At 36.0% G+C, this 16,559-nt stretch overlaps 1 protein-coding gene across 7 annotated transcripts in view; it reads right to left on the bottom strand.

Annotated features, from left to right (window-relative positions):
- GPC5 (glypican 5) overlaps positions 1 to 16,559 on the bottom strand; it is a 602,821-nt gene that overhangs the window by 400,203 nt on the left and 186,059 nt on the right. For 4 of the 7 annotated variants that reach the window (XM_085057712.1, XM_085057703.1, XM_085057755.1 and 1 more), the window contains one exon: positions 6,694 to 6,814. The exons of the other annotated variants lie outside the window; for them this stretch is intronic. In XM_085057712.1, coding sequence (XP_084913838.1) covers positions 6,694 to 6,814 — 121 coding nt within the window. The remainder of the gene's footprint in view (positions 1 to 6,693; positions 6,815 to 16,559) is intronic. 7 annotated transcript variants of the gene reach the window in all.

A 16,559-nucleotide genomic window follows, 5' to 3' on the forward strand; every position in this document is an offset into this window, starting at 1 on the left:
TCTAAATGAATGAGACTTTGATTAGCTCTTAATAACTTTGGTAATCTAGTTAGTGAAAAACAAAACAAACTAGGGAAAATATTATTGGTGTTTTAATTAAATTACTGAACAAAAGGACTATGTGGCTGATGACTGTTCTTCTAAATTTATCTCCTAAGCATCCCAGCAGTGGGAGATTCATCAGCTAAACTTCATGCCCTCCTAACTACTTTTTTCTTTTCTGCCTTCTACCTGTAAACCATATGTAGGTTTGAGTTTGCATACAATTTTCTAAGACATACAGTCATCTCAGAATGGTCATATAACTTTTAGTGTTTTACTTACAAATACAGAAATATCACCTCAGTGAGAAATAAAAAGGGTTTATACCTCCACTATCATCACAGAACTGTGAAGAAAACCTTTTCACTCTCAAGAGATACAAAAGCATCAGCAATCCTGCACTCTTCTGTGTACTTTCGAGGCTGAAAGTTGAAGTATATTTTAAAGGGAGGAGTATGAAACTCAGAAAATAATTTCGCAGCTCATTTCTAATTGCTTAATATTTTTACAGAAATTCTGCCAATATTTTACTTGAAATGGTAATAATCAAGTATTTAACACCAGCCAGCAGTCAGAAGCCCCTCAGGTCAATACCGTATGATAAATCAGCTCTCTGTAGATGTGATAAAAGACTGGAACAGCTCATACAACAAATATGAAATAGACTTGTCTGTCAAGTAGGAATATCCCAATATGACACATCACTAGTACTCTACTATAATGGCTTGCCAAAAATGGAGTTTGTTCAAGGGTTTGATTTCAAAAAGACAGTAGCATTGTATTACTTCCAGAAATAAATTGAAAAAAAAAAAAAAAAAAAGGAGTGCCAGAGTGCCAAAGTGCCAACAAATCACTGGGGAAAAAATTAGCACAATCAACATACTAAGCTATTCTCTACCTGCAGGTTTGTTCTAACTTTGGATTAAACAAAATCCAAGGCAAAATTAAAATTTAGATATACATTTGTAATACGAAATACAAAACAAACTTGTGAGGAAGTCTTTCCTAGTGCAACAACAAAAAAAAAATAGGCAGTTTAATAGGCAGCTGTAATGCCAGTGAATGCTGAATGGCTACAGCATGAAGAGCACTGAAATTTTGTTTCCCAGTTACCTGTTATTGAAAGGTACAAATGGCAGGTTACACTATATCAACAAAAAGCATTAAGGAAAACAAAAGGGTAAAAGAGTTTACAGAGTCAATCTCCAGGAGCATGTTACTGAAGAGTGTATCAAACTAAGTATCTGTCAAATGCTGTACTCTTGAGAATTGTCTCATTCCATGACAAATAATTATTTTTCAGTCAATAAAAAAATCATCAAAATGTCTAATTTGTGACATTTATACACTTGTTGAAACTATTTTAGGAGGCAGAGGGCTTTTAACTATTAGGGGATTATTGTAACACTACAGCAAGTAAACACAAACTTGGTATCAGTGGTGAGAGGGAAGCACAACTCAATTGTCACACCTTCTGTATGAACATTTTCAAAACATGGTTCTTTGTATGAGCAGGTGAGGATTCAGGTAATATATTCCATCCCCATTTCCAACCCATACTTGAACAGCTTGTACAAAAACACATATTAACTTGCCTGTGCTGTGGTACATTGATAAAAGCTTTAAAAAATGCAGACGGAAAATTTATTTGTGAGCTTGCCAAATGAGTGCCAAAACAAAATCTCATCTCACTATTTTTGCAACCTTTTTGAGACAGGTAAATGGGTAAATGGCAGCATGGTGAAACAGAATGCTCACCATGCCATAATAACGACAAGTAGTAAAGGAAAAATTAGACTGTCACCAGCATTTAATGTCATGTGAAGTACTGGCATTTACTCCTCTAAGGAATATAAGCATCAATTCTATTAGGGACAGTTTGCAGCCCTTTGTGGAGAAAGTAAATATTATTTTATGCATATCAGCTAGCACTCTAGTGGTATAGCAGTGCAAGATGGGATCTTTTCCAAATAAGTTCAGACATACATTTTACTGTACCTAGAAACTGGAAATAATTTATCCTGATAAAAGCATTTAGATTTCCAGTATAGTCACTAGTCCAGTAGGTGCCTCTGGAGATCTCCAGAGGGAGATTTGGTCCGCCTAATTTACACAGTCAGACACACGAGTATCTTCTGCTATGGCAAGATTTCCTAAAATTAGGAAGACTTTATTTACCCTGTAAATACAAGCTCCAAGTAATGTCTATTATTTTCAAAAGCAGTATCTTTTTGAGATTGTCTTCTGAAAGAAAAAAACACACTGAAAAGACCAAGGTCCAATTGCCTGTAATCACAGCTCCGAAATATTATACTTACTTCATAACCTTAGTATTTGTACTTGCAGGAATGGTGAATTAATCGTGGTTTTAAATTATTGGGGAAGAAAGGAAAATAATTCCCATTATTTTTGCCATATGCAACTGACTTTGCTTATCTTGATTACCTATTAGAGTGATAGCTGCAGATTGCAGTACACAAAAGAATACGCACTGAACCAGAAATTTGCCTGCCGTGAAGATAAATGAATAAAGAGCCCATCATTTAAAACTCTCCAAAACACCAGTCTGTACAAGTGAGGAGTTTTACAGAAAAAGGTGACTTTGTCAAGCCATATTCGGTTCTGACTGGTTCAGCAGAGCTCATATCAGTTCCTCTAATTGCACTTTGCTGTAGTGAGTACAAACCTGTGGAGTTCAGGGCACAGATTACACCTGTTGGGGTCCAACAGAATCAAAAGTTCTATATTGATTTTTTGGTAAATCCACTATTTACAGAAGAATGAGGATTACTGTGAGCCTCTCACAAAGGAGAACTACCCAGAAATCATAGCCTGCTGAAGAGAGATACTGTCACTTGTGGAACCAGGGGTTGATTTCAGGGGGCTAAAGTTTTTAACATGAGACAACCTGGAAAACAGAATATAAGCATTTTATTTTTACATATTTTAAACCTAATTATTTGTTTGGGATGTTTACGCCTTTGTATATCGAACTGGAAAAAACAGAGGAGATAGTAAGAGAAATCTGTTCTTTTCTGTATGCAGGGCAGAATGGTCTTGATCTGTTTTCCTATGTAAACATTAAATATGAGCAGAAAGGGATCTCAAAGATATCTGCTCTTTTGCTATTTAATAATATTTAGTAATTTTTATGGTTAATATGTGCTGTCTGATTTTCTGAGCTCACTGTACCCTCCCTTGAACAGGCTCTCCCTTAACACCTTACAACACTCACTTCCCCTTTGCTGGGAATCTTAAAAGTAAGAAGGGAAATTCAGTGCATCTGGTGATAAAAGCGGTCATCTGCCTTGAATGCAAAGACAAAATAAGGTTTCAGAAAACAACGAAGCTTCCTAACAGAGTTTTTATACTCTGGATTTACCAGAAAGAATGACTTTTTCTGATCTGGAAGGACAAAATGTATTCAGGAGATGCTTTTCAATTTGTCTTACATTATGTATTCTACATGCAAAACTTATCACCTTCTTGGTATTAGTCCTTCCGTTGTTTAATCATACTTCTAAAAATTGTAAAAACACACAAGAATAAAATTAAGTTGGTATATGTATGTATATACATGTTTGCATATGCTAAATATTTCTGCTTGGAAAATGATACAAGTCTAGTTTTTATATAAAAAATTGTTTGAGAATAGTTTTGAAAACAGTTTTTGTGTTGAAACTGACAACCTTTTGGAAAGGGCTCAGAAACCTGACACAAGGGTGAAATCCTCCAGAATTGACACCAACTACAGGTGCCACAGTGCAGATGCCAACACGTGGGTGATGCATCCAAACTCCTTTTATATTGTGCAAGACTAAACAACTTCTCTTCTTCTAATCCTGATGCACACATCTACACAAGGCCAAAAAACCAGCTCTCTATGGTCTGTGGAGTAGTTCTACATATAAGCGAAATTTAAACACTGAAATGCAGGTATCTGATTAAAGAACTGAATTCCACCTCTGCTGCAAACAAATGCTATAGGTTATCACTGGTTAAATTGCACTTCAGTGCATTTCACCATTCTTACTTTGAAAAGTACCAGAAGCAAAACTTTTGATTCTTTGTGCATGTTGATATTTACTAGGTGGCAGAGACTGTTCAGCCCTGAAGGCTTTGGCACCATCACAGGTTGTATAAGGAAAAGAAAATGAGGCTTTACTTACCACACATACACAGAGCTCTGACTGTGGTTAAGGAAGGACTATATCTTATCATGACATGATGAGACCAAAGGAAAGCTACTTTGATATCCTATATCTTGAAATGTTGAAAAGCTGATGTGAAAAGCCAAGTAAAGCTGAATTACCACTCTCATTTCCTTTCTCCTAATATAGAGAGAAAATGGCTATATACAAAACACAATTAAGTAAAAGAATGTACTTGTTTAGCAAGGTTACAGCAACATGTGATTTATATAAAAATATATATAGTTGTCTCCATAAACAGCAAGTTATATACCAACCTGCAGATCTATTTCACCTTAAAGCTGAATTAAAGTATATACTTCTCTAAGTTTCAGGAATTATTAGCTCTGAAAACTTGACAAATATATTTTGTTCCTAGTAAGTTAGCTATTTAAAATTTTGAAGTTCAATAATACAGCTCGGATAGTGTGTTAGGTTTAAGTATGACTATCTCTGAGGCAACACCATAATCCATTAAGCTCCCCTTATTTTCTGCTCATTGTAAGCTTAATATGTGATTCATCTTTTTTCATATCACACAGGACAAAAAGGTGATCTTTTGTATTTGAAGCTCTAATTTACACTCATCTTCCTTTCCCAAGCAGTAAATTGCAGAGGAGAAAGCTTTTTCTGTGGCTTCTTCAGCCCCTTCTCTTTCCTGGGGAAAAGCAGTTATATGTCAGCTCTCTAAGGAATTAGATGCTCTCTTTATCCCTTGACCCTATTTTCATACTCAGAGCTACAAGAAAAGAAGCTATCCCACAGAAAGATAATATATTTGGAAGTCAGTAAGAGTTTCAGTATGTAAATTATACATCCTTTTCCCCAAGACCCACTCAAGTCTTTAGGGACAAGGGCAAGTAAGCTCTCAAAATGAAATACTTTATAATGGAAATATTTTATTCCACTCTTTTAGACACTCACTCAAGGAGAAAACAACACAACTCCAAGTCTCTAGAGGAAACCAACACAATAAACTATAGAGTGAAGTTTTAATATCAAAGGAGGAAGTCATTCCTGATATATGAAAGACCTTGGAACTTACAAGCTGGATTTGCAAAGTTTATCTTTGCACAGTATTTTGTAGTTATTAATTAAATCATGGCATTTCTTGTAGGGAAAATTGCATTGATTTTCCCATCATTGTAGTCACCATTTTAATACAGAAAAGAGACAAAAGCATGATGCTGAAGATGGAAGGATACAAAAGGTATTTCTTTTAAGAAGGAAGAAATAATGACTGCCTTTGAACCTCAACCCTAATGCCACTTCTCTCAGAAAATAACACTACTGATGGAAAATTTTTTTCTTTTTTTTTGTTTTCTATTTCACCACTCTTTCTTTTGTTGTCAGAGTAGAGTTATTGTTCACATTTAGAGATATAGGAACCAAGAGGGTTTACCGTGAAGCTATCAGTAATATCTCAACCCCAGAAACCATGTGGGAAACTGTATTTAAAAGCTGTCAAGATGTAAAACCAGAATTAAAGCAAGTTCTTAGACTTGCTTTAATTAACTAAATGCACTAGGCAAGGAAAAGACATTTAATACCTCCAATTTTTGTATCTGGGGAATGGGGTAGAGAAGGGGAGACCGTAAAAGTGAGAAGCTTCATGGTCTCCCTAAGCAGCCTCTCCTTTTACCAGTGCAAATGACAGGATATTGGGTTAAAAATGCCAGTAGAACCTTTCCTGTCACTGAATCTTCAGATTAGAGTGAAAACTTGTATTTTTAAACTGAAATATAGAGCTGTTGGCAAAACAACTGTTGGCTTCCTTTTTTTGTTTTGAAAAAACAAAATTTTGAAAAAATTTTGGTTTTCTCCTCTATTTCTGGCTATCTGTACATATAAATGCAGCATATAACCAGAGACACCTGTAATCCTGTAAACTTATTACAACATTATGATTGTACAGAACCATATTGGAATTGACTTTGCTGTAAGCTTTAAATTCAGTGACTCACAGATACGTACATCAGGTAATGAACACCAACTCGTTTAGCAAGCATGTGATTTTCATTCACACTTCCTAGGTTTTTTATCTGGTATGTAAACAAAAAACCTTGCTGCAATGTAAGTTAAGACAAAAACTAGATTTAGTAAGGAGGGAAGAGGGAAATTATGTTTTATTGTTATTTAAACATACACATCCAGTCAATATCCCTAAATCATCCTGTTTGTGCTTCTGTAGGCTTACTGCACTGCCGAGCTGTGGCACTTGCAGGTACAGATGGCCCAGCTGCCAGAGCCTCACTGCCTACACTTATCTACCATATGCAAGCCTTTTGACTAAATAATTTTTAATAACTGAAGTGAGACAGAGAGCAACTAGTGCTTTGCTGTGGACGTGCCCTCAGCAGAAACTTGGATTAACTATTAACCTTTATGGTACAGTAAATTAATACTTTCGTTACTAGAGTGATAGTTAGAACTATTGTATCTATAGGAAAAAGCATCTTACCTGAATAACATGTTTCAGCTTGTCAATAATTTGACTTATTACAGGATCTGTTCCCTTCACTTTTACTTCTGGGTTTGCAGACTGAGCTTTGATTCCGCTGCCAACCACACGATGCGTATAGCTGGTTTAATACAGAAACACACATTAAAATGGTTTAGTAACTTATTCTACTCTCAGAGAGACACCTTCTAGCTTGTATTATCTCTCATGGCACCAACACACCACTTTAATGAGATGCATTAATTTTGTGCACATATTTTTCACAAAAAAGAAATACAACAAAATATAATTACGGCATTCCACAAAGTTCTGTTATTTATTAGAGTTTTAAATTTACTGCAAACTTTAATAAGGAAAGTTATCTACATTTTGTAGCATTAAACATTCAGCCCTGTGCATGACTTTTTGTGTGTGTGCAAAAAGACTCTCCTCCATTTTTACTTTGCTAAATACCAACTACATCATGACTGCCAAAATGTGTGACATTTTAGGTTTTCAAAACAAAATCCAGATTCTACACATGCTGTATGTTCAGAAATAAATAAAATAAAGAAGAAATAAAAACCAGATTTAAGCTGATTCAAAAAAGAGCTGCTGGAGTAAGTGGAACATTATTTCTAATACCTCAAAATTCAAAATACAGTAAATAAATTAACCACCAAGCAGAATTCTGTAGCTTATTATGAAGCAATTCTTCATTCAACTTACCATATTATAGGTAATACTCAAGTTATGCAAGAAAAACTGAATATCTACCTTCTCATCACAGATATTGTACATTATGCAAATACTCTCCATATGCTATATTTTTTCTGCATTCTCTATAAGAGGATAGCTCTATATGTCTCTGTCTCAAAAGTATTTTACCAGCTGTTATGCTGTAAGAAAGAAAAAAGAAATAACCTTATCAGAGTAAAGAAACGTCTAATCCCTGCCTGCTAGATCCACATAAGCATAGATAACCCAGCATATTCAAATTCTGCAGAATTTTTTTTATGAAAAACATTACACGTCCTCTTAGCTCTGCAGAAAAGCTTCCATATATGCTAAACAATTAATGCAGTTCAGTAAAGCAAGGTTGCTACATAACAACAACATTTTGTCCTTGATCTTTGCTTAAATACCACCCTAAATGAGATTGAGGATATTCCTAAGGAAGTGTACACACAATATATGAATGACTCATATCCTTGAAAAGGTGCTATTTTGATTTACAGCAGACAGCTTTTTGTACAGTCTTGTAGGGGTGGAGCTTTTTGCCAGCTTGAAGTGATGGGGGAAAGCTTTGCAGAGAGGTGTGTACAAAATCTGCAGCCTGCCTGCCCCTGCTGGGCCATTGTTTAATGCAGCAATTTGGGCTGGCTCAACAAGACTGCTGGTAATTCTAAGTGTGAAAAAAGTAAAAGTAAACATAAAAACCTTCTTCAAAAAACTCCTTTGGCAGTTATTTGCATAAAAATATATAAATAAATAAGGAACTCGTTCCAGCTGAACAATGCTGCACTCACCAGAAAAAACAACTGGTTTAACTCAACATGCTAGTTTAATGCAATACCAAAGTATTTTTTGATACCATAACGCTATAAAAAGTCTTAAAGGTTATGTCTATCCTTTCTATACAGTGGTCTTGCTCCATTTCACAGCATGCAAAATCTGTGTTCTCACTTTCTGTCACTCAGAATTCTTCAATTAACACCTTTTTTTCAAATGCTGCAAACCCAACTATTGCTCATTTGTCTGTGAACTGCATAACTGTGAAAAAGAATACCCTTTCTCTTTTTTTTTTTAAATTTTCTTTTTAATTCAATGATATTCATTTCTCTAACCATGCAGGAAGAAGTAAATCATGCAGAAGTTGAGACTTCCCTAGACTACGATTTCATTAATTTAGCTCATCTGGGAATTATTTGGCAACAACTCATTCAAGACTATAATTTCTTTTTCAGCTATTTCTACAATGAAATCAGAAGTCTTGCACAGCAGGTATTTGCTGTAGGACTGACTCCCTTTTTTCACATGAGAGAAAGCAGCTGGGAAAGCCATGCTGTCTTGTGAGCAGACCTGATATTAGGAGCTCCAATCATGTTCTCCAGCCTCTTCAGAGTCAGTATTCTCTAAATTCCTCTTCAGCTTTTTTCAGTTGAGACTGGGGAAGGGTAAGAAGCTGAAGCAGAGGTGACATGTGCATTGAAGCAGTGACAAGGAGCAAACTAGAGCTTGATAACACCACATCTTTATTTGCATTGAACAAATATTGGATCATTAAGTACTGGTAGTAGTAACTTTGGTATTACTTGCTCCTACTTGGTCTGAGCTGTTTAGCACCTTTCTGCCTTCTTTCTCATCACTGACTTTTCTCTCACCAACAGCTGGCATGATCCTTTCTGGGGCTTACAGAATGAACTTGTTATTTTCCCTGCTCCCTGCTGCCTGCAGACCTCCTTATCCTCCACAATGATGTTTCCACACAGAACAGTACACCTTTCCACCTAAAACTTTCACAAATACATGGACTGCCCCCAAAACTGTTCAAACCCTCTTCTGTGACAACTGACACATTTCATCCCATTCTCTTGACATTTTTAGCTGTTACAGGCTCCAGAAGATCTCAAATAACATATAAGATTATGTCAATAGAGAAAATACCAATCCTTATACACCAACCCTTTGGACTCAGTATAATCACTATGCATTACAAAGTTTTCTGCTTTATCAGGTTTACTAGATATTTAACACATTCCCAAACTTGACTCTTAAAGGAGTCGATATTTCTCTCCAAAACTCCTTATAATTTTGAAGTGATGTATTATTATTCAAGCTTTGTAAAGTTTTTACTCCTTCGAGAGTTTTTAATTCTGTATTTCAAGACTTCAGTCTTGAAATCAATCCTCCAGGTTCTGGATGTTAGTTTTCACCCGGGAACATGTCTTTTAAAGAGTCACATACGGAAAATGAAGAGGTGAATACAAAAATTTATCTAAATGGATTTCCATTTGGAAGGATATTTTGTCCAAAATGTATTTGGTTTGCTTGTCAAAAGCAAAGCCTGCAGGAGGGGCTTCTGGGAGAAGCTGCCAGAAGCTTTCCCCATGTCTGGCAGAGCCAATGCCAGACAGCTCCAAGACAGAACCACTGCTGGCCAAGCCCACCACCAATGGTGGTAGCACTACTGTGACAACAGATTTAAAATGGAGAAAAAATTGCTGAGCAAGAGAAGTGGATGAGATTAACTGAGAACATGAGAGAAACAGCCCTGCAGACCCATGGAGAGAGGAGTCTGTGCTGGAGCAGAGCTGCTGGCAGCTCTGAAGGACCCACGCCAGAGCAGCCTGTTCTGATGTACATCACCCTGTGGAAAAGACCCATGCTGGAGCAGCTTGTGAAGAACTGCAGCCTGTAAGAAGCACCCACGTTAGAAAAGCTCATGGACAACTGATTCCCATGGGATGGACCCCATCCTGGAGCAGGGGAAGAGTGTGAGGAGGAAGGAGTGGTAGACACAATGTGTAATAAGTTTTCAAATGTGAGTACACTCAATACGCTGAAGTAAGTGAATATATATGTTTGGATTTGTCTTGTCACTGTAAATCCTAATCCATATTAAATTTTCTTTCATTGCAAGGTGATCTGGCTTTGACCAACTCATTTAACTTTGAGCTTGTTTTAATTATATGTTCTGACAAGTCATAAGGCAGATTAAGAACATTTTTTCTTTCTTCAGGTGTATAATAAAGCATTGACTAAACACTATGAAGTGTTGTTTTATTGATTCTTATAATAAAATTAAGTATTATGGAAGTCAACATCTTTTTGTCTATTTTTTCTGCTTGAAATGGTATCTTCTGCATACAAAAATTATAAATTACTTATATGTTGTTTCATATTCCACATATAATTGTGTTTAATTAATAAATGTCTATAAATCTAACTTCTTCAAATATTCTAATGTAAACTAAATGATCTGTCAAAGCTAAACAGGCTATTGGGAATCTGAGTATGGTACATAAAACTTCATCCCTGTAGACCCACATTTACATGCAAAATATGTTGCCCTTTGTTTGTGGGTGGGGGGAAATATAAAAATCTCACAATCCTGGTTTGAGAGACTTCATTCATTATAAAGTTTTAATACAGCATTAATCACTTTCTGTTTCTCTAACTCCTAATGTACAAGTAATGGCAAAACATTTTAAGGATCCCCACCAAGGTAGTCTGACTTAAGCAAGTGTTGCTCAGATTTGAATCCTGGGGAAAAAAAATGACTAATTTCTTGCTAGAGAAGTAATAGCCCCACCATCTGTGCTCATTTCTGTACAAGCATAGTAATGTATCACATCCCTTTAATAGGCAGAGTTGGTCCCCAAGTACTATCCATTTTCATCATCATTAGGAAAAAAAACCAAGAACCAATATATTTGTATTCTATAAACATGTTTTAAAGTGATGGATAACAAGGTGCCCATTTTCTGAGCTCAATATATGAATATTCATATAAATTACCTATTACTCTCTATTGTATTTATGAATACAATTGGTGGAGTTTACATTTGATTCTATCAAGATCTCTGATAAAAGATAAAATGATTCATTATTGACTATCACTGATTTCTTGGTGCAGACAGTAGGAAAAGCTACCAGAAGTAACAAATACATAATTTCTTGCATGAATCAGCCATTTTGGACACAGTGCTTAAGGAAGATCTGTACATGTATATCCCTCCAGCACAAAATAATCTGTATTACATTGTGATGACAACTAATACATCGTATTTATTGTCAACAACTGATTATGATTTTCCTTTTAGAGCTACTTTTAGGCACTTTGACCATGTTCCAAGTGGGAGATTAAAGCAATGAAAGGTGTACTATGACAGAAAATGCTTTTCTCCAAAACACCCCCAAGTGCACTTAAGAGGTAGTCAAGCCTTTTCCAAGAGACATGGTGATATTCTACATTTTAGCAAGCTTAACTGGTCTTCCCATCTTGATGTATCTCTTTCAACTGCTACCATTACCTTCTGTCACTGCCTCCTTCTGGTCACGAGTGGTGTTTCCCTGGACTCCGCTGGAGTTTGTCTTTTTTAATGTCTTTATCAATGGTTTGGAGAAGGGGCTCAAGTGTAGCTTCAGTCAGTTCACAGATGGCACCAAGTTAGGTGGGACTGTTGCTCTCCTGGAAAATAGGAAAGCTCGGCAGAGAGATCTGGAAAGACTCAATCAATGGGAAGAGGACAACGGCATGAGATTCAACAGATCAAGTGCTGAGTCCTGCAGTGGGTTCATAGCAACCTCATACAGAACCATAGGCTCAAGGAAGAGCGAGTGACTTGAGAGATGACCAGCAGAAAGGGACTTGGGGATGACAGACAGCCGACCATGAGCCAGCAGTGCCCAGGTGGCCAAGAAGGCCAATGGCATCCTGGCCTGTGTCAGCAATAGTGTGGCCAGCAGGACCAGCGCTGTGATTGTCCCTCTGTACTCTGCATCGGTGAGGCCTCACCTCAAATCCTATGTTCAGTTTTGGGCCACTCACTTCAAAAAGGACATTGAGGTGCTGGAACATGCCCAGAAAAGGGCAACAAGGCCTATGAAGGGTCTAGAAAACATGTCTTCTAAGGAGCTGCTGGGGTAACTTAGGTTGTTTAGTCTGGAAGAGACTTGGAGGGAATTTAATTTCTCTCTACAACTACCTGAAAGGCGGCTGCAGTGAGATGGTGGTCAGTTTCTTCTGCCATGTCTCAAGTGAAACAAGGAAATGGCCTTAAGTTGTGCCAAGAGAGGTTCAGCTGAGATACTTCAAAAGAAATTAAGAGTGGTTAGGCATTGGAATAAGTTGCTCAGGGAGGTCATGGAGTCACCATCTCTGGAAGTGTTTGAGAGGAGTCTGAATGTGTCACTGGGGGATATGGTTTACAGTGAAAATGTTCCTAGTTTAATTGTTGGACTAGATGATCTTAAAGGTATCTTCCAACCTTGATTATGATTCTGTGTGATTCTTGGGCTTTTACAGTGCTTGGCTCAATTGACACTATCAAGAGCTACTCAGGAATCCCTACATTAAGTTGTCAAGTTATAGGGTCATGAAATTGTGACAACTTCTGGCTGTGAAGGGCTTACAAACATTGCCCTACCCCTGAAATGCTGGTGAGTGCCTAGGTAGTCACACAGCTGTAGGACATTCAGTGGGGTCACAGCTGTTGCAGCTGTACAGAGACACCTCCCGACAAAGCTCGTTTTGTTCATCACTTTGTGGCATTAGGACTCTCATCTTCATTCATGATATTTCATCTCAAATTAGATCTTACTGCATTAGAGTAATCTCCATGACAGTAAACAGGAAACAACTACTAACTCCTCATCTGGTAACAATCGAGAAGTCTGACCATTGACTTAATTTTCTGCATTTGAAACCAATTTGGTGTAAATGATGTAATTCTTGTTTTCCTCTGATGGTTCAAATCAAGCACTGAAATTCTAAGGAACTAGTCTGAAAGTAGGTGTTTGCTTCCACTGGGCTCTCTGGGAAGATCCAGATGATAAGAATATAATGTGCAAGAGACCAAATAAATTTTAAAATAGTATATTTATTTACTGTATTTACCTCCCTGATTCCATCTCCTTTAACTGGCATTTATACAGTAACCAAGCTGCAACTTTTGCAGTATGTTCCCTCCTTCATAAAACGGGTTTTCTTTTTCGCATGCTTCAGTTTTTAAAAGTAAGCCTTCATGTACTGGCCTTGTTAAGGGATTCGTTTTGTTCAGCTTCTCATGTTAATTGAATTCTAAATTACTTCAGAACTTAGGTTGTTGGCACTTACAAGTTTCAAACAAGCACCTGTATTTATATAGTCTCACTGTGTTTAAGAATGGTAAAATAGCACAGTGTGCCCACTACATTCTGTTTTATTTCAGACATGGGATATGATTTTTAACAACTCCTCAGCTTCCTTGCTTTATGATTGCTGATAATTACTGGTTTACACCTGCTATTGCTAGCATCTTCATCACGGCTGGGCTTTTCAAAATCCTGGGTAATGTTAATTGAGAAATTAACAATTACCTGAATAGTAGTAAAAAGTAAATACATGCAGCAACAAATGAGTAAGAGTGTTTAGTGGTGTAAACTTTAATTAGCAAAGATGAACAAATCAAAGAATCACTGCAATAATAAAAACCACTTGGAACTTAGACAGGTGTGTTGGCTATTTTTTACTCTTACATAGTTTTTTAAGAACAGATATTGTAAAATTAGCTTCAGAAAGTTTGTAAAACATATCTTAGATCTAGCTATCAGAGAAAGCACTTATAGTAGTTCTAGGACAGATCCCATTTGCCCTAAACATTTTCAATACATTTTAATAGTTAAAAGTATCCTTAAAATAAAATAAAATATAAAATTTATTTGAATTTTTCAATGGTAATTTATTTTTACACCTGTAATACAGTATATGTTTAGAAAAAAACCAGATTGCATATACACTTGTTAAATTTAAGGAAAACATGAAATGTAGAATGCAACTGAGTAAAATTTGTACTATTTGTGCTTCAGAAAAAAATATGCTCCTATAATCATTTAGCCTAAAACATGTCTAATAGAAGATATGTATTTAATTTTTTATCATTGACCAGACCTGCCTTGTTAAAAGGAAAAAAAAGAACTAGCAGCTCAGCCTTTAGACTTTCCTACACTTAAAGACTAAGCGGTGTGTCTTTGAAATACTATTTTAAAACAGATATTTCATTTTAACATAGCTTACTTGAAATTAGGTTCATGTGAATAAAACAAATAACAATGAACTATGTAATAAAGTACAATAGAGTCCTTCAGACTACTTCTTTCAAGGAATATCCAAGTGTGGCCCAGCCCTGTTATTTATTTTGTACAGAACAAAATCTTTTATCCTCAATAATTTTCATTATGTTCCAATCCTACAAAATTTTTTGAGCTGTTCTAAAGCTCATAAACCCCCATTATTCCACTGTGATCTTTATTTGAACAATAAAATTTTTGAGATGATTTTGTATGTGATTGGAAGCCAGTTGGTCACAGTTTTAACGTTAGCTGTGTCTTCTAAAAATAAGTTCTTAATAAGAAACAAGAAGTGCTAATGATGTCCCAAAGGCTTCCTTAGGCAGACAGGTCTCCCTCTAGAGACTTTCAAAAGCATCAGCTTGTCTCCAATTGCTATGTATGGAATATGTATTTAGAAGGAATGTTTTTTTAGGCATCTGAAATATTCTACAGGATGTGCGTCTGTTAAGTCAGACTATCCTTTTTGCAAAGAATGGAGCTTCTATTAAAAGCTATTTTTTCTTCAGAAGAAGAAATGCTGTAACTTACCCATTGAAAATTCATTTTTTTAAAGCTTTCTTCTAGCACAGCAAATAAATTCTGTTCATATTTAAAAATGGATGAGTAGCACATTGAGACAGTTTTGAAATACACCTTATTTGCCTGGATCTGCATTAACTTGTTAAGGTAATCTATTTCAAGACAAGGTTATATACATTGTTTTTAAGATATCATCTTCTCCTGCTGATTTTTCTTATTCCTTTTCTTGGCGATCTTCTGAATGAATTAGTCCACATTTGCTGAAAGAATTTTGGAACAATTTTGTCTCAATGTTATAAAGCCTTAAATACATTTCCTTGAAACTGCTGTTATTTTCTATTGCAAAGAAAACATCTATCATGTTTTCAACATCAGAGAATTATGTTTCATGTTACTTCAAAGTCTAATTTTTATACTGCATCCAAAATTCCAGAACTTTTGAAGAATTCTCACTCAAAAGATACCATGGAAATTAGTCAATTAATGGTAATTGCTGTAATAGCTATCTATGAGTACCTATCCCTGCAGTATGTTGCTATTTTCTGGACAGAGACACTAACTTGTGATGCAAAATGAATGCCCCAAAAAGCATGACAAAACATGTCTGTAATGCACCTTAACAAATAAATGCGTTCTAGTAATTGCAAGGTCTGTCAAAGAGAAAAGAGGAGCTTTGAGACAGATATTTCATTTAAACTAGGTGCCTTGGGTAAGTCACATGTTTAAAATTGAGAAAATAAATTCTTATTACATTAGAAAATAACTAAACAGCAGACATATGCAAGTGCACTAAATCTAGATAAATGAGGACAACAGTATCTCCTTCTTCTTGTAGTATTCTGGAAATCTTCTAACAACTGTAATAATTCTACTGTACTTTCATTTAATGGAGCAAGGAAATGAGAGATATTAATTATCATAAACAAGCACATAAATGTTTATAGCAAATAGCTGGCAAAACAAAAGGAATTACCTTGGAAAAACAATTCAAGCAAGTTGGAAGCACAAAGCTGTCAAGCCTAATTAGTCTAAACCTGAGAAACCTGCTTCCCCTATAGGATACTAAAATATTTCTGCTTGGAAATGACAAAAGGGTCATGTAACTGTGCCATTATGTAGGGAACCAAAGCTCGAAGACAGAAGTATGACATGTTTTATTTTTTTTAACATAATGCTTCAGTGCAGAGACCAAAGGGTCCTCCAGGGACCTGGAATGCATCTGATAATTTTGGGGCTGATACCTGACACAGTCAATACTTATCTCACAGCCCTATAAGAAGTACACCACTACAAATTATGTCAAAAGGGCACTTTCACAATCCCTTCTTTGTTATTGAGTGGTTTGGGGTTTCTTTACTGAGGTAATTTATGGAAAATTAGCACAAAATGAGAGTAAAGTTATGGTGAAGGACTATCTAGCAGATAATTACCTTGAATATGATTATTGATAAAAGGAAAAAGGTCATTCAGCAAATAACGGTCATCTGAAGGAATCAACCTAAGTCACTGTTTAATGCTAAGAGAAAAGTGCT

Source organism: Lichenostomus cassidix, chromosome 1 (genome assembly GCF_008360975.1).
Source record: "Lichenostomus cassidix isolate B80296 chromosome 1, HeHo_3.0, whole genome shotgun sequence".
Classification (NCBI taxonomy): Eukaryota; Metazoa; Chordata; class Aves; order Passeriformes; family Meliphagidae; genus Lichenostomus; species Lichenostomus cassidix.